A 24,938-nucleotide genomic window follows, 5' to 3' on the forward strand; every position below is an offset into this window, starting at 1 on the left:
AAGTCAGATCAGTTCAGGTCAGTTCAGTGCAGTTTAGTGCAGTGCCGGCTGGTTGTTCTTGGAGCAGCCGCAGCGATACTACCCGAGGAGGAGAAGGAGGAGTAAACAGGAACTACAACCCGCGACACGAGCTCTTGCACAGCTCGTAAAGCACATTTAACTCAGCTGGTGTGCAAAAGTCAGTCGGATATCTACCTCGGAATATTAGCATTCTGTTCTCCACGTTCAAGAACTTTGCTATCTACGTCGTGTAAGAAGACAAACTACGAGTAAGTCCACAAGGAGATACACAAACATACTATCACGATACTTAAAAAGTTGTCAAGTTGCCATCTTGCAGAAGTGGTCGTTAACATTGATTTTGCAGACCATTTGCAACGTTTACCGCCACGTTGTTGTCTCTGCTACTGCAGCAGTAGCTGCTGAAAATAGATATGCATTCTTGTGGTGCGTTCAAGTGCTCGTCGTGCGTTATGATAGTACTGTATTTTGAAAATATTCAGCACTGTTTTACCACGAAGTTTCGCAATGTGACGTTTTTGGTCTCTTGTGTCTTTGTTTACATTTCTCAGAGGTCTTCAGTATATTTTCAGTGTGTGTTTCATATGTTTGTAGTAAACATAAATCCATAACTCGACTATTTAAAAAAATATACATGAGCTGTACTTGGAGGATCATATTTTATACTTCATAGTTAAACCTCAGAAACGTGGCATCTGTGCTAATTGTGCTTATACATATACGGTGTTTCATGTATATATGTATGTATATATATATATGTCTCAGTGAAAAAGCAGTGAAATAAATAGAGAACAATCACTGAATTACTAGTAGGTATATATTGAAACATAAACAGTATTTTAGGTGAAAAATAGTTATATTGACTAGATTAAACAATAAAACAGTTACAGTTATATTGTAGAAAACATTGGTTAGATACATTCAGCCCAGTGTAAACCAAAATGTATTGTTATTATTATTATTATTTTAAACCATTACCAACAATAATCAGCAAACATTTAGCCAGACATTTGATCTGTCAGAATTAAGAACAAACAGAAAAAGTGTCCTTGACCTCACTGGTGCTCTCATCTAACAGTTAATCAGTGTGTCTTAATCACGCAATACTGTGACCTGTACTTCCAGGTGGAAGCCAAATGGTACGATTTATCATCCAATGTAGAAAGTTTGCTTATCTGCTCAAAATTAATGACTAATAAAATGTGAATATTATTCTTTGCCAAAAGCGATTGGCATATACAACTGTACAGCTCCTATATCTCTTGGTTATATAGTCAATGTCTGAACTTTGACCTGGGTCACCTCTTGTCTGACAGATTACAGTGATTTCTATCATTGGAAATCTAAATGTAATATTCTCCATCAGTGCAGGGAGCTGAACTTGGACCTTCAAGATATCTCTGTTAGCTAGTATTTTTTCCAGTATTTCCTGCAAAAAATCTTTTTAATATATTTTTTTTAAAGAGATATCCAAGTTTTTTAAGATAGCCATAAAGCTATATAGCAAAATGTTAGGGTAAGGGTTAGTTCTTGCTAATACTTGATCAGATAAGGCCAAACAGTAGCTTAAAATAACAAAATACTGCTAAAAACCAAATGATTCCTCCTAAATTTTGCGGAAACTTTATCAGAAGCAATAAAAAAATCTGTCCTTCAGATTGGGATGGGGCCGATCCAATCTAGTATTGGTATCAGCAGTTGATCCCAATGTAATTAGCCGATCAGCCCGATTCGATCCAACCTACAAAGAATTCCACAAACCATGTCCGAGCTCCAGCCTTGTCTGATTCGACAATCAGAGAGTTGGATGACTGTAAACCGTGGAATCACTTTCTTGAACAGAACGTGGCTCAACAAGATCGTGAGACACGCCACAGTTCAGGAAATCCACTCCTTATTTTGCAGCCAGATAGCAGGCTGCAAAGAAATACGTCCGCTGCGTGGAAATATTTTACTGAATAGTATCGGTATAGGCTGATATCCAAATCCAAAATATCGCGATGGGATCGGAGGTGAAAAAATGTGGATTGGTTTATCCCTACTTCAGACATTGGAACGAGTTTTTCTGATAACCCCTTGACCTATTGTGAATTTCCTGTTTCCTGCTGTCGTGTCACCTGTATTTTTGCATTTGTCCACAGGGGACCATGGCTTTTCTGGGGAGCACAGTCCGATGTGCGGTGTTGTTGGTGCGCCCCCCTGTGTCCTCTCTGTGCCGGATAAGTGCTCGGGCCTACAGCTCAACGCCCACCCAGGAAAAAAGTGTACCCTATGAGAAGACTCTCAAACAGGGCAATGGAGCAGCATCTGGTCCCACCAAACCCTTACCCAAGTCAGTGGCTTCTGTTTGTGTATTATCTACATGTGATTGATTGAAGTGGTATCTACTGTATCAGCTGTGTAGGAAGCTGGTAAAAGGTAGAGTATGCCAGAATTTTTCTATAATAAAGAGCACATTACTACGAGAGGGAGGCCAAGTACCACCAGTAGTTTGCTAAACCAGAGAAACGGCTTATAAATCTAGCTGGAAACAAGCTGGTTTCAAAGTTTCTTCTTCTTCTGCTCCAACTATCAAAGTCGCCTTTTCTGCTGCTCACATGTGGATGTCCTCCACCTGTTTCAGGTCAGCCAACGTGGTGGTGATTGGAGGAGGCAGTCTGGGTTGTCAGACTGTCTACCACCTGGCAAAAATGGGCATGAGGGACGTAGTTCTGCTGGAGAGAGACAGACTGACTGCAGGCACCACCTGGCACACTGCAGGTAACAGGTCCCAGAAGAAATTCACATGTACTGTCAGTCATCAGAAAAAAAACCCCACAATGACATTAATGGCAACTGGACTGGTTTAGTTTCTTGGAAGATGTTTCACCCCTACATCCAAGATGCTTCTTCGGGTCTAAGTGGTTGCTGGGAAAATTCTGTTATTTAGGATTGTGTACTCGCTGCAGTGCGAGTACAGATCCCAAAGTAATAACACCAATCCGACCCTTCATTTACTGTAAATGTCTTAGGAATAAATGTTGGAAGTGGATTTATGTGAAACACCATTCTTCCGGTGTGAGTATGTTAGACATAGCGCCGCATACAGGCCTGGAACATGTACTAGAGGTACAACAGTTGTACTCAGCGACAGCATTTAAATGCTGAATTTTCTTGCGCTGGGTACAAATAAATATGCCTAGTTCTCAACACACCTGGATGGCCTGTAGTCATTTCACAACAGTATAAACATTGCCTATGTTCTCCAACAACCTGATAAACTATACCTCTTTACCAGGTCTGCTGTGGCAGCTTCGTCCAAGTGATGTTGAGGTAGAACTTTTGGCCCACACCAGGAATGTGATCAGCAAAGACCTGGAGGAGGAGACAGGTCTCCACACAGGCTGGATCCAGAATGGAGGACTCTTTATAGCCTCCAACAAGCAGAGGCTGGACGAGTATAAGCGCCTCATGTCGGTACGAAAATAATAAGTTGAAAAAATGTTTTTATCAGTATTTCTTTTAAATCAAATACTAGACATTTCAGGGGATCCCATTTGAATTCCAGGTCACCCTGCATGGGGTTGCTAAATCCTGTTGTATGTCTTCCTCAGCTGGGTAAAGTGTACGGCATTGAGTCCCATGTCCTGTCACCTGCTGAGACCAAGGACCTGTATCCTCTGATGAATGTTAATGATCTGTATGGAACATTGTACGTGCCAAAGGACGGTACTATGGACCCAGCAGGAACCTGTACCACTTTAGCCAGAGCAGCAACTGCCAGAGGAGCCACGGTAACGAACTCTTGTCATTTTCTCTCGTTTAGTTTACCATCTCCAGAGCAGCACTGTGGTTTTTTTGTTGTCATTCTAAACTTTGTCCAATGAGTTTGTCACATTACATTTTATTGAAGCTGATCTTATCTGAACAAGAGAAAGTCTAGAGCAGATGAACTGGTATATCACCTTGTCAGGTAAACAATTGCACTTTCAAAGGGAACAAGGGAATGTATATATATATATACTGTATAAATAAAATCTGTTTAATATTAAATTACATTTATCCATACACTACAATATATTGGATTAATGTTCATGTGATTAATGTACAAAACTGAAGCTTGTGTGGTAAAATAAAAATAACATTTTTTAAAAATTTCACTATTCACCTGCAGTACCATTGTGGACCCCTAAGGGTCTCTATAGAGGTGAAAGATCTCTACCTGGCTTTGAATACCGTAGGTCCATTTCACAGCAAGAAAAAAGGTTTTATTTGGGCATTTTATCCTGACTATTTGTATACAGTGTTTATACACAAACACACACACAGACACACACACATATATATAAACATATTTATATATTTGTGAATAGATAGATACAGTAGATAGCCCACCAAAAATAAAAGTAAAGTAGAATAAAATACAAACATGAGTAGGAGCACACTGACAATGATTATGGGAAACCTGAACAGTGGATGTTAGGTTAGTAGAAGTAGGTAGATAGATTAGAGTTAGTAGTATTAGTAGTTTAGTATGTAATTATTCTTGCCCTGTGTGGTGTTGTTGACTGCAATCTCAATTATTATTTATTATTATATTTCAAATATACCATTGTTTACCATTACCATACCATACCGTTATATGTATGGATTTTAGGTGGATTCAAACTCAGGTCCTACAAGAAGCTGAGCAGTACAGTTTCCTTGGAGTCTGATTTCTGTTTTTAAAATATTGGCCCAGAATAAGAACTCTCCAGTGTTTTTTTAACTGTATTTGCCTCAAGGTGTTCTTTTGATTTTAAAGTATGTTGTAAAAGTATTAAATATAACTGCAAACACTTAAAAAACCCACAAGATTAAACTCTGAATCATCAGCTGATTCACTGGGGAAAACAAACGAGGCTGTTGTTTAAACTAAACGTGAGGAACTCCATTCTGTAATTTCTACTTCAGGTGATTGAGAACTGTCCTGTGACTGGAGTTAAAGTAAGAGAAGACGACCTCGGGGTGAGGCGGGTGAAGGCGGTGGAGACACCCCACGGAACTATTGAGACACCGTGTGTAGTAAACTGTGCAGGTGAGGTTCAGACAAGGAAATCCAATGAAGGGAGAACTGTGATTTTTATTTTTATTTGTTTTCATTTGTTTTCTCTGTTGTGCGTCTGATTTTTCTTGTTTAATTATTCCTGCAGGTGTGTGGGCCACCAAACTGGGTGAGATGGCAGGAGTCAAGGTTCCGCTCATTGCCATGCATCACGCCTATGTGGTGACAGAGAGAATTGAAGGCATACAGGTATTGGCCCTGTCTTTTCAAACATTAGCCACACTGTATGCTAGAGGGAAAATATAATCCAGTCCTCCACCAGCAGGCTGCCCAATGTCAAGTATAGACCTTTAAATGGAGGAATGATATTTTGCTTTTCTGAACATGTATTTATGTATACACATATTTATGTATTTAGCAGTTGCTTGTAAGTGGCTTACAAGAGAAGGATTAACAATCAAGCTCCTTAGAGGAACTGTTGACTCTTAGGAAAGGAGATTACTAGTTTGAAAGTTAACTAGATTAGGCTAGCACAGTACCTTCAGAAATACATTGTGAAAAGTTACCTGCTCTACATGCAAGCACTTGGGAAAATCAATTCGATTTTTAGTTAGTAGTACATTTATTTTTGTAAATGTTCTTAAGTTCACGCAGGCTATAAGGTGTTTCTCTTAGCTTGAAATATTAGCTGTTTTTTTTTAACCAATCTTGTTGTTTTATATTTAATCTAGTCCAGTCCATTCCATTTTATTCTATTAAATTAGTACAGTACTGTATAGTAAAGTACAGCATAGTACTGTACAGTACATTATAATATAGTATAATACAGCATGGTATACTACTGTGTAGTGTAAGGAATCTGATCTAGTCCAGACTGGTCTAGTCTAGTCTAATCCAGTCTGCCATCTTTTTGCACTTGTTGACTCAATAATATTAGTTATCATTCGTTTCCTGTTTTTTTTATTCCATCATGTTGTACTAATTTAATCAGACCAACGGGGGGCACTGTGGTCGCACAAATGTCCAGTCTATCGCCTCCATATCTCCGAATCTGTGACGTGTAGAGCTAAAGACCAGTGTCCAGTGCAGTAGACACACATTTGTGGAGCTCCTGTATGCAGAACACACGTCTGGTATACGGTGTGTGTGGTTCTGGGGTAGCTATAACTTTAGAGACAATGTTTGGAACTACACTGTCGGACACATTATCCTTCGGGTGACATTTAGCAGGTTCCCAATGAGCAGGAGGGATGAGAGAGTTCAGATTAGAATTAGGGTCACATTAGAGTAAGTGCAGAGGCAAGGACTCATTCTGTGAAGTGTACACGGAGCACAGGAACCACACAGTGTGTCTTGAGTGTAGTAAAATAAATAAATAAAATGGATTTTGTCTGTGCACACAAGCGTGACCGTGTTCATCCTCCAGAGGGCGTAGGTTTCAGACAGACTGTCAGAGGTTCTCTGTGTTACATGTTCTAGGAAAACGCTTAACCAGCTGTAGACACTCATGCAGCAGAACACCTTCACACACTCAGGGCCATAAAGAAACACAGTACTTTCAGATGACTGAGGAACCTCACACCAAATATCTCCCAGGGCTTTGTCTTTCCCAGCAGTCAGTGGTGTGGTTTTGGATTTTTCTTTTCTGTCTCTGTGAGCATATGAGAGGTTGAATGTTCAACAGGTCCTCAGTTACATGATCACATGCCCTCAGCTGTTCATTTAACTGTTTTCCAGCTGGTTCCTGTTTTGTTTTTTGTTTTTTTTATCAAAATAGTGAATTGTTTGGCAAGAGTCCCCATGGTTACAGCTGTTTTCCAGGTGAGAATCAGTTGATTTTGGGGATCAAATGCACACAAGACTTAATGATTACTATGAAGCACACAACCTCATGTCCTTCCTTAAATAATTTTTAAAAAAGTTTCAATGTAGAAAATTATGAGCATTAAGGCCACATTGAGAATAAAAAAGATTTAAGAAGATTTAAGTCAAAACGCTTTGGGAAAAATGGTTTACAAGTCTTCATTTTTGAGAAAAAAAGTAATAATTTTACAAGAAACAGTTGGATTTTTTTACGAGAATAAACTTAAAATATTAGTGTAATCTTTCATCAAGTTAGATCTAAGGTATTGTTAGTCTACATACAGTATTTAATACAAAAATTATATATTTTTAAGCTAAATTTTAGGAAAGTTTTATCATTCTCATTCAAAATTGTAGTTGTTAATGATGAATTTTTTCCTCTTGTTTGGTGCGTAACCTTGTGCTGCCTATTCCTTTCTGCTGCAGATTGAATTTGACACCACGTTTCTTTCAGCTTTAACAGCCCCTCACGTTTTGTCTAAAGCACAAAAACCAGTCAAAGTCAGACCCTGTTACGCTGATCACTGCAGCCACACACACGTTTGAACAGATTCATTGGTCTGATGGTGTGATTTGTCACTCCTTCTGACTCCTGTGACTTTCCCCTCTGTGCAGAACATGCCTAATGTCAGGGACCATGATGCATCAGTGTATCTGCGGCTGCAGGGTGATGCCCTGTCTGTGGGCGGCTACGAACAGAACCCAGTCTTCTGGGATGAGGTGAGCCGAGGTCGACAGTTTTGATTCCTCTGAAGTGACTCTTTTCTTTTTGACTTAACTAAAGTTGAACACAGTGATTTCCTTCAACTAACTTTCAAAAAGAGAAATGTGTTTTTGTAGATAATCTCTGTCTAATAATTAGTCCGATAAACAAAATCCATTACCTCCCACATAAATACACTTTTATTGCTGTAATGTTGTCATCTACGAAGAAACCTATTTTGATCCTTGCAATCAGGTAGTTAAAATAAGAAGACACTGTTCTGTTTCCTCATATTTTATTCCGTTCCATTCTGCTCTCTATGACAGCCGCAGCCACCGGCTGAGTGTTGGCTCAGTTCACAGGGAGGGAGTTAAAACAGTCCAGATGGTAGAATATTAAAGTCTGGACAAAGTACTGTGATGTATGACGTTTGATTGGCCAGATGTTTCCTGCTGAGAACTAACAAGATGATTTAACAGAACCCTAGTTTGCACACCGATGAGCAGTTTGGGTTTCTGTGAATGGTGAAATCTGACATGTTTCCTCTCTCTCTCGCTCTCTCTCCCTCTTGCTCTCTCTCCCTCTCCCCAGGTGTCTGATAAGTTTGCCTTCAGCCTGTTTGATCTGGACTGGGATGTTTTTATGCAACACATTGAGGGAGCAGTGAACAGAGTTCCCTGTCTGGAGCAGACTGGTATTAAGTCCACTGTCTGTGGTCCAGGTATGTACACAGACACGTGCACCTACACACACACACTCTGTCTCTCTCTCTCTCAAACACTCCATTCCATTTCTGTCATTATGGTTTTCCTGTTTGTTTTCGTCAGAGTCCTTCACAGCAGACCACAAGCCTCTGATGGGAGAAGCTCCAGAGGTCAGGGGTTTCTTCTTGGGATGTGGCTTCAACAGTGCTGGTAGGTGATGCACTAAGATAAACAGGGGTGATGAAAGATAGCGGAAAGTACAGGTTGTACAGAAATCTTTTCATTTCAAAGGTAACCAAAAACAAGTGTTAAATCAAACAAAAACCCAAACAATACCAAGGTGTTGAACTTCTCCTTGAGAAAAACTAAAAGGTCAGAGAAATCTTCAGAGATGCCCTTTGGTAAAATAACAAAAGCAAAACCAGTGGAAAGGGCTGATAAGTGTTTTCCCAGACTTTCAGGCCTGTGTTTTTGACTTCCTTACATTTAGCCTAGTGGAGCAGTGGTGGCTTAGTGATAAAGGAAGCAGACTTGGATCTAGAAGGTTTCAGGTTCGAGTCCAGCTGCCAAGTTACCACTGAAGTAACTGCTTCCCGGGCGCTTAAAGCTGCCCACTGTTCACTTTGGTGATGGGTTAAAGCAGATGGGTTTTCCAACAGAGGTCATGACATGTGACCTCTGCAGGATTGGAGTGGTGGTGAACCTTCCTGCCTCACTTTTGTTTATTTCTGTATTTGAAGCTTTTGTTTTTTTCTTTTGGCTGGCTGTTATACATTCATTTTTTGTTTAAGTTTGTTCTGTTTACTCTTTAGTGTCTTTTCTTAACTTTTACTCTGTTTCAAACCTCTTAGTATTTGTGACTGGTATTAGCATGTTTGTGGTCTAACCTTTAGCAGTCCTAAGCTAGTTCACAGTGGCTGTACAAACCTGAATTATTTTATTTTCCTCTTTCCTTCCCTTTAACTAATCTCATTTACCACATTTCTACATCAACTAGATCCTAGTGATCAAGTCATTTAGTTGGCTTTCCCTTTAGCTACAATGGCTTTCTGGTAAACTTAAGCTTATTGCAGACTCTTAGCCTTCCTATTGGCTAAACCTTAGCAATTTCCTTGCAATTTTAAGGTGACTTGTATTGACCAAAGGCTGTTTATTAGCAATTTTGGCTAACCTTTAGCTTTCTTTAAGTAACTTTTAGCTTCTTACATTTGGTCTTAACTTACACTTCCTCCTCTTTGTACACTGCCCCTCATCAGTCATCACTACATTTGATTATAAACAGCATCACTGTCATTGTTGACACTTCGTCATAGATTCTAAGAATTTGAGTCTTCTAATGAAATATGCAGTGATCCAATATCTGTGACAGTTTGTTATTTTCTCCTTCCATGTTCTACAGTGTTTGTTCTCTGGCAGCCGTGTTGTTCTTATCCTCTGTGTCAAAACAAACTGCTGAGTTTACAACTCTGGACTGTTTGTTGTCATGATGGCTGTTTAATTGCCCAGGGCTGCTCCCACCTCTTACTCAGCAGCTTCCTTAAGTCTTGCTCATGATCACAGTAATGAGCACCTTCCCTAGGATAAAGCTTGTGCCCTGTCTCTGTCCCTCAGTAGTTTTGTTCACGGTGCAAAAGTGAAAATGGCCTGAAATTCTGCCAGTGAGTTTGTTAAAGCTCACTGGCTCCAGTGGTACAAAACCTTCATCCATAACTTTAAACTTCTTTAAAAAGCAATGATTGGATTGAACACTTTTGTTCAACACTCTTATTTTCAAAATAACGAGTCAATTACAAACATTCCTATGAAACTATGAATCTAAAAACATTTAGAATGAAAACAGAGAGAAGCAAATACTTTGTCCTGCTTTTTATGACTTGAAAAGTTTTTTTGTCATAGTTTGAAATGTCGATTTATCACAATAAATAATTTCAATCATAATTATGTATCGTGCCAAAATCACAATGAATCATGATTAATTGAGATTTATCAGTGTTAGTGTGTTAGTGAGTGTTAGCGATTAATCCACATTTATTCAGGGATTAATTAGATTAAACATTTTGTTTGATAACTGTTGTTGAAAATACATGAAATATAAAAAAAAATCCAACCATCCATTCATCCATTTACTCAACAATTTACTCATCCATCCATCTCTCTAACTACCCGTCCATCCATCCATCCATCCATGCTTCCATTCTTTCACCATAACCAGAAGTGAAGGTGCCTACATTTGACTGAACCTCAACAACAGAAAAAGAACAATAAGTGAGTTAGCAAGGAAACATTCTTCACAGAATGGCTGTACTTTATATGGGGGCTCATCAACCATGTAGTTTCAGGAGTGGAGTCGTTTGTTAATTTTCTCTGTTTTCAGCTGCGGTAAACTGACGCCTGTAGCCATTAGCTGTGATGAGGTTCGGTTGTTCAGGAGCAGCTGTGAACAAAGATCAAGAGATAATACTGGGGAGAGAAGATCACACAACAAAAAGTGGCTGAGCATGAAAGCTGCTCTGTTCGTTCACGTAGCTTTTATGTAAATAAAACAAGCGTTTACTGTGGCACTGTTAAATTGTCTGAACACAGGGTCTCTTTTCTGACTGTGAATCTTTCAAAGCCAGTTCAGATCATTATGTTGATAATGTCCATGAAACCCTTAAGGCTGTGTCTGTGTTTCGTTCTCTCAGGTATGATGCTGGGAGGAGGCTGTGGTAAAGAGCTGGCTCACTGGATCATTCACGGTCGACCTGAAAAGGACATGTACGGATATGACATCAGGTACGACACTTGGGGGCGCTAACACTGCCTGGAGTCCAGCTGGGTTGTCAATTATGGCCCAGAATTGTATTATTATTTTTTACAGCCCTCTGTGAATGTTGATCTCGTTTTTTTTTGTCAGTTTTATCAAATAATAAAATGTCTCCTATGTCAGTCAGTCTATCCAATGATGATCTTGAGAATTTCCTCTCTCAGGCGTTTCCATCACTCACTGACCGACAACAACCGGTGGATAAGAGAGAGGAGTCATGAATCCTATGCCAAAAACTACTCTGTTGTGTTTCCTTTTGATGAACCTCTGGCCAGTCGGAACATGAGAAAGGATCCTTTCCACCAGGTATGAGCAGCTCTTTGATTTGCAGTGTTGACAGATTGATTTTTTCCTGATAATGGGGAGGGGGGGGAGGGGGCTTTAAGAAAACAACCCCAAAGTTTCTCCACCAAATGGAAATGTCCACACACGTCTTTTACAGAATGAGGGTAGATAGTTCAAGTTGGAGCTGGATAATGTCAGCTCGGAAACTAGGGTTGAAAACAACCACAAATAATATTTATACAATAAGACATGTTTAATAGTTTTAAAATGATTTTACCTGTGAACTTTGTAAATATAGAGAAACTTTATATAGTCTTTAATAGTCACAGAAAGTATTTGTTTTCCTGTCAGTATGTAAACTCAAAAGGATCAGATCTTCTGGCGCAGTTGGAAGACATAGTAAGGTTGTTGGTGTTAGGTTGTTGGTGTTAGCATGGTTAGCTCTGTCTTCCTTTAGTGAAAGCAGACTCTCAACTATAAAACAACATGCTAGCGTTGTGCTCAGATGCATTAACTGAATGTGAGCTGGTTGTTTAAAGACAGCTCTAAGCTCAATCTGGTGGGCCACATAAAATGGTAATATGGCCCACTGGCCTCGAGATTGACACGTCCTTTTAGTCCTTGAACCGTTGTGTAAGACAAGAATGTTAATGCTAAAGTTACTTTGTTATACTCCCTTAAGTCTAATGATATCATGTTCAACTTTTTCTAACTTTTGCTGTGTATATGAAGTGGGGTAAGCTGGGATTTGACTTTGAAGGTGAAAAGTGTTTGCTGTGTGCCTTGTGAGCACGTCCGTAAAGATCGAGAAAAAAGTCCAAAGGTTCATTGAATATAGCCACAGGAGAACTTCTGCCTCCATAGAACCAGAGGAGTCTGCTACTTGTATGCTACTCTGTGAGACTTTCTCCTCTTTTCTGTAAAATGGCCTTGAAATCTCTTCAAACTTCCATATAAGTTGTGGCAGTGGGGGTTTATGCTCCTTTGAAAACGCTGTCAGACTTTTCTAAAACCCAAGGTGACAATATCAACCACAAACTTCTGTTTTTTCTGGCAAACATTTATTCCGTAAATCTTCAGTCAATCAGTGTTAGAACAGCTGCAGCTAATATAACATGAGTTGATATAAGAAGTGTTAATATAAGAAACAAAATTAGCAAACCCATTGCAAAACAAGCTATCTATTCCAACCCATAAGATAACAAATTTCCCTGGAAATGCCTGCAACCAGTAGGACTAAGTAGCCCCAAAAATGTAAACGTTGAAAAATATCAAATTTTGCAAGAAATATAATTACAAATGATCTAGTAATTAGCCGTCAAGTTTTGCTAAACATTAGCCAAAAGATATCAAAAACGGTTTCAATGTTCACAAACACAACATAATAATGCTTGAGAGTAATTGATGAAAGTAAGGTAGGTAAAATGATCCCAAAATTTATTTCAGCTTAAGAATACCAGAACTACAACCTTCAGGAAATCACTGTCAGATATTTTACCCTAACCATCTTACAGTTAATTTAGCCAAAACATAATTATGTAATTATTTAGAAATACCCCAAATGCTAGCAGACCAGTGTTTTGTATTAAGTTCACACTGTGAGCTTAAGTATTTAAAAACACTCTGCCAAACAATGCATCCTGTTCATTTTCTTCAAAGTTGACAAATGAATGTTAGGTTCATTACTACCACCTACTGGGCTGTTGTGATTAACTGTGTATTTTCACTCAGATGTTGACCAACCAAATTCAAGAGTTAAAGTTCGAGTCCCAAGGACAAACAACAGTTAGAATGTCAACAATAAGAAGATCCATGTTTGATTCCATTTATAAATCATCCATACATTAGCAGCTTGTCTTTTTCTGTTTTTTGTTTGTTGGCTTCATTCAAAAGCTTTGGATTTAATTCAGACCCAAATGCATATTTTTCATAGTCAGTTGGTGATTAACATGTGAGTCAGTGGTTTCATAAAGAGACCTTCACCCTGTGGTGAAATACCACTGATGCAGACTGTGAGTCATTAAATCTCTTCTTTTCTGTTTTTGTAATGTTCGCTGCTGTGGTACTCCCTGTTCCTGGCACATTCTGAAAGAACTGTGTAAGAAAGACTGTTTCCTGGTGAATCAAGTATTTGACGCATTTAACATGCGTATGTATCTGTAGTTCCGTAATTCATGCTTCTTGGATACAGTAGAACAAGAAAGGATTTGCCAGTCTTTGTATAAAACAGTCTTTCTGGTCTCTCAAAGTAATCACTTGCTAAACCCATTCTGTAAGTAAATAAATAAACTTTTTTACTTTTATTTCTTTTCTTATACTTTAATTTTATACTTTTATTTTGAAAAAAGACTTTTATACTGACAATCCTCTGGATGTTTGGTTTTAGGCAGATGGTCAACAAAATGCAAATATGTTTTTTTTTCTCCTGAATCCCAGTACCAAATGACCAGTGACCAAGTACTGCGCTACAAAAATATTAATAAAATCACACCCACCTAGATATTGTAGGATTTTGACTGTCTCATTTTATGCAAATTAGCATGTTTTCTGTCGAAAACTGTCTACACTTTTAGCTTGCCATAAAGAAATGTCTTAACAAACTTTGAGCAATTTTATGGCTAGCTTGCTGTAATTTTTCAAACTATCTTTTCTCTTTTCTAACCAGATTTTCTTCTCTTTTTTTGCTATTTTAATTAAATCTTGTTTGGTAAATCTCACTTCTCCTAATATTTTAAGCTAAATTTGAAATATTGTTGTTAATTATTTGACCTTTTGTTTTTGACAAGCTTTTTAACTTGTTGCTCTGGCCCAGTTATCATTTTTTAAATGTCCTTTTCTTTATAGTTGTGTGATATGTCAACAATAAAGTTATTTCTGAGCTAACGTTTAGCATAATCTTTTTCTAAGATTTGCCAGGTCACCAGTTTGCCACTCGTGGGTTTGTCATACTGTATAGTGTATTTGTGGATAAAGCACACAGTCTCTCTGAGCCTGGGTTTGATCAACAATTTAGCTGAAGGCCCATTACCTTCTGCTAATCATTCATGGATGGCTATCACCTAGCAACGGGCCTCATTGCTGCTGGAGAGCCAGAGATAAATGCAGGGGGTTGTAGAGCCAAGAAGGGAAGAAAGGAAAAAAAAAACACTTGTAGAGGCTAATTGTTATTTTTAAAATGAGCGTTTTCTAAATTACAGCAGCACTTGCTGCAATCATGACAGCATGTATTATGGATACCAGGTATTTAAGTGGGCTGATTGGCTGTTAAAAGATGTCCCTACGCTTGGACTACATGTCATCTCTGACACTGCTGAACATGTTTCCTCCACGTCGGATGCACGGATGATAAATGTATAAATAGCTCAGTGTGGGAAGTTTGGCAACACACAGCTATCTGGCTGCAAGGAGGAGCAGGAGATAGCAGAGCCACCGACTGTAGGCGACAAGATCGAACACCGAAATGTTTATTTTTTTATAGAAACCAAAAATAATCTAGTGTTATATCCTAAAGATATTTAATGATTAGGAAAACATTTCTGAAGAACCTATTTTATATATATGTATATATATGTATATATATATATATATATATATATACACACACATACACATATGGGCAGTACTCCATTTGTTTAGCACTTCTCTAGTCAGGATGACCAGTCAGAATATAATGTACAAGCTGCTTTCTAGTCACCAGCAGCAGTTATTAGTTAAAGGTACAATCAGCACATTAATGCTAAAGTTACTTTGTTATACTCTTTTACTGTTTGTAAAAACATTATTCAGCCTCCTGTAGGTGGTGCTGTTTAAAACTTCAGGTTTGTTTTCTACTTCTAAATCCTGACTACTGCAGGTCAAAATAACCCGCCTGCTTTAGGTTTGCCTGCCACCTAGTGTTTGTTATTGGTATAACAACTCCTACCAGCAGAGTCCTAATCATCTGAGGGACATGAGAAAAAAAGAAATGCAGACAGAGGGCAGCACTAATGGAGATGGACACCATGCCTCAGTAAGTGTCACTGCACTTGACACTGAGTTTTATGATTTATCAAAAACCATTAGCTCATGTTGGTTAATTACTAGGTTGTATGGAGCAGGGAGAATGTACGAACCTTTGCTTGGTTTGCTTCACTGTGACACTGTATCACACTGTTTTTGATAGTGGACCAAGCTGCAAGGAAAACAATTGCAGCATCTGCTCACATAGGAATGATATTTTTGAACATGCCCTGACCAGAGAGGAAAAATAGGATCAAGAAGAATCAAATGCAGATCGTAGGTTATCCAGGGTCGAGAATCTAAATCTCTCTAGCAAACAGAGACCCAAAGTTTTTAGGCGGACCAGAGTTCCCCTGAGTTTTGATGAGCTTTCACACCGACCCACACTGAGAGGACTGAGCAAAAAGACAAACTCTTGTTTTTCTCTGGTTGTAGGTGCTGACGGAGCAGGGCTGCGTGTTCCAGGAAAGACACGGCTGGGAGAGACCAGGCTGGTTCAACACAGATGGACCGGCTCCTGTAAGATACACACACACTTAATGTTGTCATATTAAAAATAGTAAAGAATGATTGATTTTCTTAATGGTGCAGGTTAAAGACTACGATTACTATGGTGCTTATGACACCCAGAAGAATGAAAATTACAAATATAATCAACTGCTGGGGGAGGAGTATACCTTTGACTTCCCTCCACATCACAACGTGGTAAGTTGTGCTATTGTTGTGTGTTTTTCTCTTGTGTGTGAAAGTGAAGGAAATGACAGTATGCTTTTTCTGTTACATTAATGAATTAATAAAGTAAAAATGTACGTTGCGCAACTCCTTTAATTAGCTAACTTTAAGATGTTTATGTACATATTTTATGTAGGCTAATGGTTAACATACTGTATGTTTCCTTTTTTAATTTTTGCTGAAATTGGCCAAAAAAAAAAGAGAAATAAAATAAATATGTCTCGATTAGATTTAGCTATTTCTAACTTTAAGTAGAAAATTTGTAGTTGTTATCTAGTGCATTGGTCACTTGGTGCCTGGGATCACCTGGTAGCCTCCATGCACTACCTAAGGTCCCCACCAGGTATGTTCTAAAAATAAAACTAGTCAACAAGAGGGTAAGAAATTGTTACTATTGTTATTTTTTTAAATCAGTTACACCTGTAATGATATTCAAATGGGTCGAATGACGATGGTAAGAAGAGTGTCTACTACTGTAAGTCCCAGAGTAGCTCTCTGTATTACTAAGTACGCTTGAAGTAGCTCTTAGTTTCAAAAAGATTGGAGACCCCTGATCCAGAGTATTTCTACTACTGTAAGTCCCAGAGTAGCTCTAGCTACTAGCTGTTAGCTTGTGGTGTTGGGATGTTCTAGCTATTTCTTGACTAGTTTAATGTTGTGACTAATATGAGTTATATATGTATATACAGTATATTCATATACATTTGACTAATATATAGCAATTGAGGGTTCTGAATCAAATAGCAGCATGTTATAGCTGCTGTTTGCTAATTCCATGTAGTGTATTGTACGTGCAGCTAATCTGTTTTCTAATTTACCGTTCACTCTCTTTCTAGACTAACATTTTGTTTTGTGTTAGAAAAATGGTAACCTTTATATTGTAACTAATCTTGTTACACCAAATGGTAAGTAATTGTAGCCATTTTGTTGAATATTTGGCTTCAGTTCAGCATCTGACTTTGTCTGTGCCAACCTTGACTTTCTTTTATTGTCTGTTATTCAAGTCTTTTGCCCCAAGTTGAGTTGAATTGCTGATTCTGGCCTGCAGGTGTTTTTATATGGGTCAGTAATTATGAAGCAGAACCAGCATTCATGACACACTGACTGGATGTTAGCAGTGCAGCATAAAGGGTTTTTTAAGGTCAAGTCTTGTTTCATGACTTAAGAAAGAAAGCGAGCTGAGTTGAGGGAGAGAGGGTAGATGGAGAGGGAGCTTTTGACTCGAGGCCTAGGGTTTTCTAGGGTTTATCAAATGAATGTGAACAGTCTCAGTGTGACCTCATTAGAAATAATGGTCGTGTGGAGCAGGCAGACAAATACAAAGTTTCAGTCAGTTTTATGGTGCCTTGAAGGAGTGCAACAGCCTCACTCAACAGCTTAGAGGACATTGTGATGCAAAAAAAATGATTCACTATGCTGTGATAAATGATGCTTTTTAAGGAACGCTCTGGATCTCTCTTGGATCCTGAAGAAGTCCTAGAAACACGTGGTTGACATGCAAATGGTCAGTGTTAATCTGACATATGTTGTGATTTTTATTTTGCAATCCAGATTAAGGAGGAGTGTCTGTCATGTCGACATGGCGTGGCTGTGTTTGACATGTCCTACTTTGGAAAGTTTTATCTCACTGGACCAGATGCCAAGAAGGCGGCCGATTGGCTGTTCACTGCAGATGTCAACAAGAAACCAGGTCAGTCTGGCTGCTGGTGATAGCAGACACACACAGAAACACACAAACACACCAACAAACACACACACTCACACTGGATTCAGACAAAGATAAATTGAACAGAATGAGGGAAAGATTGATGAAAAAGTTCAACGTTTAAAATCTGAGAATACAACAGCAGTAGTTTCACTGCTACAGATGACAGAGCTGTAACAGTTGGAGGCTTTCACTGTTTAATTTAACTGTGGCTTTCAAAATGCAGCAGCTGGATTTCACTGCTCCTCGCCTCAGTGGAAAGTTGCAGAGAAAATAGCGATGAGGAAGTTTGAAATTCTCGAAGATCTGCCATTGAAGTGAACGACCAACATGAAGCAAAAACTCCAGAAGAGAGCCTGAAGCAAAAATGAGTTGAGCTCAGTAGAGTTGGACTTCAGTGTTATCTCCTGACTCAGAGTTGACTCAGCCTTCAGACTGTGTCTCTAGAAATCAACAAACATTGTTTTTTGTGCAGGGGAGGGGCATGAAATTCACTTTTTAAATCACATGGTCCTGTTCATGCTGCAGCTTTGAGGGGGTAAAAAATAGATCTAAACAAGAACCAAAGTAAATGTGATGTTTGGTCTAATGAGGTACAGACTGGTGGCAGAAATTAACTACAGTATATTAAATATTGTCAATGTTAACCTAGACATAGGTAGATACTTTCCATTGATGGCAGATAAAACTAAAAGTTAGCCAAAAGACAAAGACAGATTATGATAAAGTCGTATGATTGAGGGGAGTCTAAAAATACGCCCTTGTCTTTTTGTTTCTCATGTTCCTTTATTGCGTGCACCAACATAAATGACATGTCCCAGCAGGACAGTTGAGGTCTAATGAGGTACAGACTGGTGGCTGGTTGGCTGTACTGACATATTAAGCAGGCAGACTGCAACAATATAATCAATCATTCAGTCAACCAATGGATGACAGTCACATCTAAATTAACCTGTCAACGCAGCTGTCAGCTGCTTTGTCCGACTGCGTTATCGTTTCAGTGTGCCCTTGTAATTAGATACAGACTTCACTCGGTAGTAAGTGGTTTGTAACGACGTCTTTGTATGAATGTCTCAGATAACTTTTGTCTCTGCAGTCATGAAGCTCAGATTTTATTCCTTACTTCTGTAGCTGTCGCTTTAAGGTTTAATATTGGAGTCAATTCCCTAAGAAAAGGATTGTAAAAATACTCCAGTCCCAGGAAACTTTAGAAAACCGTGGAAGAAAAAGAGAGAGTTTTTCAAGTTACAAGTAAGCAACTTCTGCAAGATTTTTGGAATTTTAATTTAATTAATTAATAGTATATTTCTGGGTGGCTGGAACGAATTAGTGTTCCCTCTCTATCGCGGTTCTCCTTTCGCTCCCTCAGTACATCATGGCAGATTTATCTTATCCGATCTCACGACATTACGTGATATTTTTTCAGAGTAATGACCTAAATTAAACTCCACATTGTTATTTAGGATAGGGGGAGCCAGAGCTTAAGCTAAGTGCAAAAAAAGACCATTATCTTAGTCTGACCACAAACCTTCGACCTCATTGTTCTAAGGCATACGTGTCAAACTCAAGGCCCGGGGGCCAAATGCGGCCCGCCAAGCCATTTTGTGTGGCCCACAGGACCTTAACCTGAGAAATTAAAAGTTTTTTTTATTACATCTTTTTTTAATTGAGATTCTTTAAATAAAGAAAGCAAATTGATATGACTGGACTTTCTTTGAATGAAGTAAAAATTATAGTAAAAATTAAGCACATTTTTTAACTTTGTCCTACTGCAGCCTGGTACCAAATGACCAATGGACCGGTACTGGTCCACGGACCGGGTGTTGGGGACCCCTAATCTATACATTCTTCCAGTTTCAACCGGTTCTTCAAGTGGAACTGTATTGCTCTTGTTCTAAGGCATCAATTCTGATCGCTCCTTCATGGTGTTGGCCCCAAACAGAAACCATTAGAATTGTTATTTTGTCAGGCAGGGAGTGCAGGGATTCACACCCAACACAGAATTACAGCAATATAAAAAGGCTGGTTCACTGTAACAAGCCGACTGATGTTACGTTTATTGAGCATCATGGCTGAAATCCAAGAGGCTGATGTTACTGCTGCTGCTGCTGCTGACCCTACTGCTGCTCATGTTGCTGCTGCTGCTGCTGATGGTACTGATTATGCTGCTGCTGCTGTGTATTTCAGGCTCCACTGTTTACACCTGCATGCTGAATAAAAGAGGAGGAGCAGAGTCTGACCTGACAGTGAGCAGACTGGAGCCTGGAGCTGTTAACCTACCACTAGCACCAGAATCCAACGGTAAGATGCTGTGTGCGTGTGTGTATACATGTACGTGAATGTGTGTCGAAAACAACTTCCCATGGCTCCTTGCTGCAGAATAAGACTTCTTTTGGTCATATTATGTTTGGTAGTTTGTATGTATGTAAAATTGGACATGTATACTGGCAGCTACAGAAGGTGACCCCATGAGGGGGTCTGCAATTTAAATGACAAGTGACAGCTACTAAAATGTCTCTGGGGTCGCCAGAAATTTGTGATGTCAGAATGGGGTCACAAGACAAAAAAGGCCGGGAGCTACTGTTCTAACTCCTCTTCTCTCCTCACTTCAGGTGACGCCTACTATCTGGCCATCGGAGGTGGTGTCGCAGAACACAACTGGAACCACATCAGAACGGTTCTCCAGGACCAAGGTTTCCGGTGTGAACTCACTGACCATTCAGAGGACATGGGGATGATCAGCATCCAAGGACCAAAAAGGTGAGGAAATGGATCACATTTTTCATATTAAAACATTGTTTTTCAACCTTGGGGTCGTGACCCCTGGTGGGATCACCTGGAACTCAATACTGAAATTTTTTTTTTTTTTAATTATGCTAAAAACACCAAACACAATCTTCAACAACTGTATTTTTTCACTATCATGAATATAAATCAAGTTCAGATTAACAGCATATAAAAACATCTGAGCTGGTGCATTTTGATTGACGGCTTGACATGACTGCATTAGTGACGGCTGCTTGATTTCCTCTCAGTACTTTGTGCACTAATCTGGTTGCTCTGTATTTGCAACACAATATAACAAACATGATAAAAAGCAAATAAAAAAAGAATTGTCTCCGCGTTTGCCAGAAATATGTAACGTACAAATGGGGTGACCGGCCAAAAAGGGTTGAGAACCACTATATTGGAAAGAGAGGGAGAAGAGAAGAGGCAGGAGGAAAACGATACAAAAGAAGAAGAAACTGCAGGAAAGAGAATGTTGTTTAACCTTAATCAATATGAGCGAGTTTAAATTGTGCAGACCTGGCCACCGGCCAAACAGAGGGAGGAAGAGCAGAAACAGTGAAGATGAATTCAGTAATTTCATTTAAACAGACTGAAACCCTGTGATTCAAATTATACTGGAGGTGAGTAATGGCCGTAGAGATTGAACAGGATAGCCCTGGTTTTACTTACACAACCTGGAGGGGAGATGGTTGTAATTAGTCAGCTCTGGCCAGAAAACAAAATAAAGGTAGAGTGGGTCTCTACCATTTTCCCCAAGTTTCCTCTCACTATCAGAAAACAGGGTTAGGTCATTGTTTACTCTAAGGGACCGCGGGTGTGAGTTTGAATAGTTGTTTGTCTCTATATGTGGTCTTGTGATGGACTGAGGTCTAGGACAGGGGTCACCAACTGTATTTGTCAGAGGCCCAGAATTTTTCAGGACAGACACCTTGAGCGTCCCGCGGGCCACCAGTTGCCAATCACTGGTCTAGGGTGTAACCCTCAGTCAAAAACTGCTAGGATTTGCTACAGCGCCCCCTGTAGCTCTGTTGGATTACTGTGTAGGAGATTCTCCAGCTTGTTTTTCTGACCATATTTCTTTCCTAAAGAGTCAACTGGACTAAGTTTACCTCCTCCAGGTCTTTTCTCTTTTGAACTCCTCGTCCAGCTCCTATTTCCACTCTCACCTGTCTCTGCTCTGCTCTCTGCCTTTGTTCTTCCCTGTTCTCTCCTTCTTCCCCGTTTCTAACCCAACAGTAGCAGCAGCAGGTTTAGGCCGCTCTGTTCCCTGTGTGGGATGCATTGATTTATTCTCCTTGAGTTGGTTTTTCTTATCTCTTTCTCAGAGACTTCTGCCGTCTGTTGATTTTTTTTTCTTCCCAGCTCTACTTCACCTTTTTTATGTTCTTACCTTTTTTTATGCTGTGTCCTTTATTTTTGCTTACGAACCACAATTCATTGCATCACCAGCACCTTTGGCCCACAGTGTGTGTGTCTGTGGATGGATGTTTTTAACCATAGATACACATAGATATTGTGAAAACCAAAACTGAAACCATTACAGAGACCCTGGTTATTACAAGGCAGAAAACACAACTAACGGCCTAAAAGCTAGCCAAATAATATTAGAACAAATTCCCATAAAGAAAAATTGGCATCAGTGCTAAAGGTTGGCATAAAAAATAGCAAAAATCAGTTGCAATTAACAAAAGGGCTAAAATGCTTACAGAGAACTAAGTTGCTAAAAAAATAGCTAGGTGTTACTAATAAGATAACGAGTGCCAATTTAAGGGAACAGCAGCAAGCTTAGCTTAGCTCAATATATCTGTGAAGTTGAGAAAAATGTTAACAAAACTTTTTACATTAAGTTTGTCTTTTTTTAAAGGTGCTTCATTTGATGTGGATCAGTGTACAGTATGTAGTGGTATCGTGTTGGCGGTGTTGTTGTCCTGTGTGTTTGCAGCATGTTGGATTGGCACCTCTCTCCTCTCAGCTTCAGGATGACTCTCAGCTCCTCCTCATTTTGTCTGCCACATTTGAAGAAGTGCAGTCAATCCAGCCTCCAGTGTTTGGGTCTCAGCGAGCAAATTGATCTCTTTTAAAGCTGGAGGAGGAAGGAAATTACAGCTTTTATGGAAATTCATTTGTCTGTGGTTGCCTTCCCAGAAATTTCTCTGGAGTATTTAGTCACTATAACGCACTGATGCTTCCTCACACTCTTTGGCAGCTTTTTTTTTTTTTTCCACCCTAAAGGAACTGAAAGCTGGTGCTTTGTTGGGTCTGTTGTATTATAAAGACGATTTATAACAGGAGGAATTATGGGACCTCCACAAAGAGAGGCTTGTGTTTGTCCTCATCCATCCACTGAGCCACAGATGAGAACGCATTTAATTAGCATGTCAGTGAAACTAATTGTTGGTTAGCTTACTTACACTACACACACACACACACAGAGAGAGAGAGAGAGAGTCTGACTAGAGGCAAGGGAGATTTAAAAAAAAAAAAGATTCTGCAGTAGATATCAGTCTATACATGGCCTTAGAAAATTTTGGTCTGAGTGATACTTGAAAACATTTCTCTGAAGACACCGACGTAGATACAGAAGTGAACGTTTAACAGATTAACAGCATATAAAAACATCTGAACACAGAAGTACAGAAGTGAACGTTTACAAGATGAAATGCTTCTCTAAATAGCCCGGCCATTTATCAGACCTATGGAAAATATCATCCAGAAATGAAGTTCACTTTTGTTGGTGGTATTTGTGGGAAAAGAAAACTTTGTAATGGAAATGAGTCACGCTAGAATCTGCTATTTATAATGTCAAACAGTCCAACATGGATGAGAATGGGTGAGTGCTAGCTGAACGATAAATAAAAGAACCACACGTTGCTGTTAGCTAAAACAAGACATCTGGACTTGATTAGATTAGATAGGTTGGATTAGAGCTAATTGGCTGAAGTGAGATGATGATTATTGATGATGACTAGTGGTGACACACTTGAGACATTTACAATAAGAAGCAGCACAGGGCACATGTTAGGCTTATTATATCATAAATAGAAGAAGAAAACAGGATTATGTATTATATTAGTACTGTTTTATTTATACCATTATATAATAGTATACATTTAAATATATATATATATATATATATATATGAATTCACCTCTACAAAAGGGTTATCAGTACCTAACCCTTTTGTGGAGGGGAATTCATATATATATATATTAAAAAGCTGAAGCTAAAAGAAATCTTGGTGATCAGTAGCAGGAGAGCAGATGAACTCCCTGTCCTCTACGTATTGTGACACGTTCAACCTCAGTGATTGAAATCAAACGTTCAGACTGTGATTTCTCTTCCGGTGCAGCCGAGAGGTTCTTCAGGAGGTTCTGGACACAGACCTGAGCAACGAAAGTTTCCCATTCTCCACACACAAAGTTGTCAACGCGGCAGGACATCAGGTGAGGGTGCAAACACACACGGCCTGTTTTCTTAACACTCTCCCCCCTCAGTGACTGTAGAAGTGAGGCGTTGGTGAGCTACAGATTATGAAAAGCTACTTTCAGAAAAGACTTATTTCAACCCGTGTCTGTGTTCAAGGTTTTTTAACTCAGAAATTCAGTTTCTTGACACTCTGGAGAAATTGTTGATTAATACTTAATAGTAACAGCGATGGTGCACTGCAGGCAGTACTGACAGGTGCAGGTGCATCACTGTGCTTCACAGGGTTGATGCAACAACAACCTTGGCTCTGACATATTATTATTATTATTAGCTGCAGGTCTGAATAAGTTCATTTTATAGATTTCAGACAGTTTATCATTCCACAAACACGGGTGCTTTTTTTATGTTCACAGCAGAGTGTCGTCGGTAAAATGACTAATAGTACTTTGTATTTTCAAACAAATAGTAGAAAAATAAAAGGATCAGATTGATATGTGAATAAATGAATGAATGAGAATTCAGCCGCAGGCTTCGATCTTCACAATATTTCTGGTCTCTAATCAAAAGCATCGTGTTTGTCCTGGAGCTGGAATCCACTCCTGCCGCTGGTCCAAGCACACTTGCTGCGTTGCCTTGAATTCTGCAGCTCTCCACTGATTGCACCCGGCATCTTCTCGCAGCTCTGTGGGAGTGTGTTTGTGTGTTTGTGTGAGCCGCGTTCATGCTCAGATTGTTTGTGCTGTGTTCCGTTCCCCACTAGTTCCTGGCCTTGTCTGGGTGACATTTTAATGGCTGCACTGCTGTGAGAACAGAGTTGACTCTCTGCCCTCTGCTCCACTCATCACTCATTAGTCTGTCTCTCTCTCTCTCTCTCTCTCTCT

General features: G+C 39.3%; 2 protein-coding genes across 2 annotated transcripts in view; both read left to right on the plus strand.

Annotated features, from left to right (window-relative positions):
• LOC103389085 (ephrin-A5-like) overlaps positions 1-24,938 on the plus strand; it is a 1,154,841-nt gene that overhangs the window by 720,203 nt on the left and 409,700 nt on the right. The window lies entirely within an intron of this gene.
• The window catches only part of sardh (sarcosine dehydrogenase), a 27,847-nt gene continuing 2,916 nt past the window's right edge, over positions 8-24,938 (plus strand). Inside the window, exons 1-19 of the mRNA XM_025061985.1 lie at positions 8-269; positions 2,163-2,353; positions 2,645-2,781; positions 3,299-3,477; positions 3,615-3,794; positions 4,954-5,077; positions 5,193-5,293; positions 7,523-7,627; positions 8,202-8,331; positions 8,438-8,524; positions 10,999-11,089; positions 11,285-11,426; positions 15,840-15,923; positions 15,996-16,109; positions 17,688-17,826; positions 20,029-20,142; positions 20,454-20,601; positions 23,981-24,074; positions 24,471-24,483. Coding sequence (XP_024917753.1) covers positions 2,169-2,353; positions 2,645-2,781; positions 3,299-3,477; positions 3,615-3,794; positions 4,954-5,077; positions 5,193-5,293; positions 7,523-7,627; positions 8,202-8,331; positions 8,438-8,524; positions 10,999-11,089; positions 11,285-11,426; positions 15,840-15,923; positions 15,996-16,109; positions 17,688-17,826; positions 20,029-20,142; positions 20,454-20,601; positions 23,981-24,074; positions 24,471-24,483 — 2,167 coding nt within the window. The 5' untranslated portion in view covers positions 8-269; positions 2,163-2,168. The remainder of the gene's footprint in view (positions 270-2,162; positions 2,354-2,644; positions 2,782-3,298; positions 3,478-3,614; positions 3,795-4,953; positions 5,078-5,192; positions 5,294-7,522; positions 7,628-8,201; positions 8,332-8,437; positions 8,525-10,998; positions 11,090-11,284; positions 11,427-15,839; positions 15,924-15,995; positions 16,110-17,687; positions 17,827-20,028; positions 20,143-20,453; positions 20,602-23,980; positions 24,075-24,470; positions 24,484-24,938) is intronic.

Source organism: Cynoglossus semilaevis, chromosome 14 (assembly GCF_000523025.1).
Source record: "Cynoglossus semilaevis isolate Cse_v1.0 chromosome 14, Cse_v1.0, whole genome shotgun sequence".
NCBI lineage: Eukaryota > Metazoa > Chordata > Actinopteri > Pleuronectiformes > Cynoglossidae > Cynoglossus > Cynoglossus semilaevis.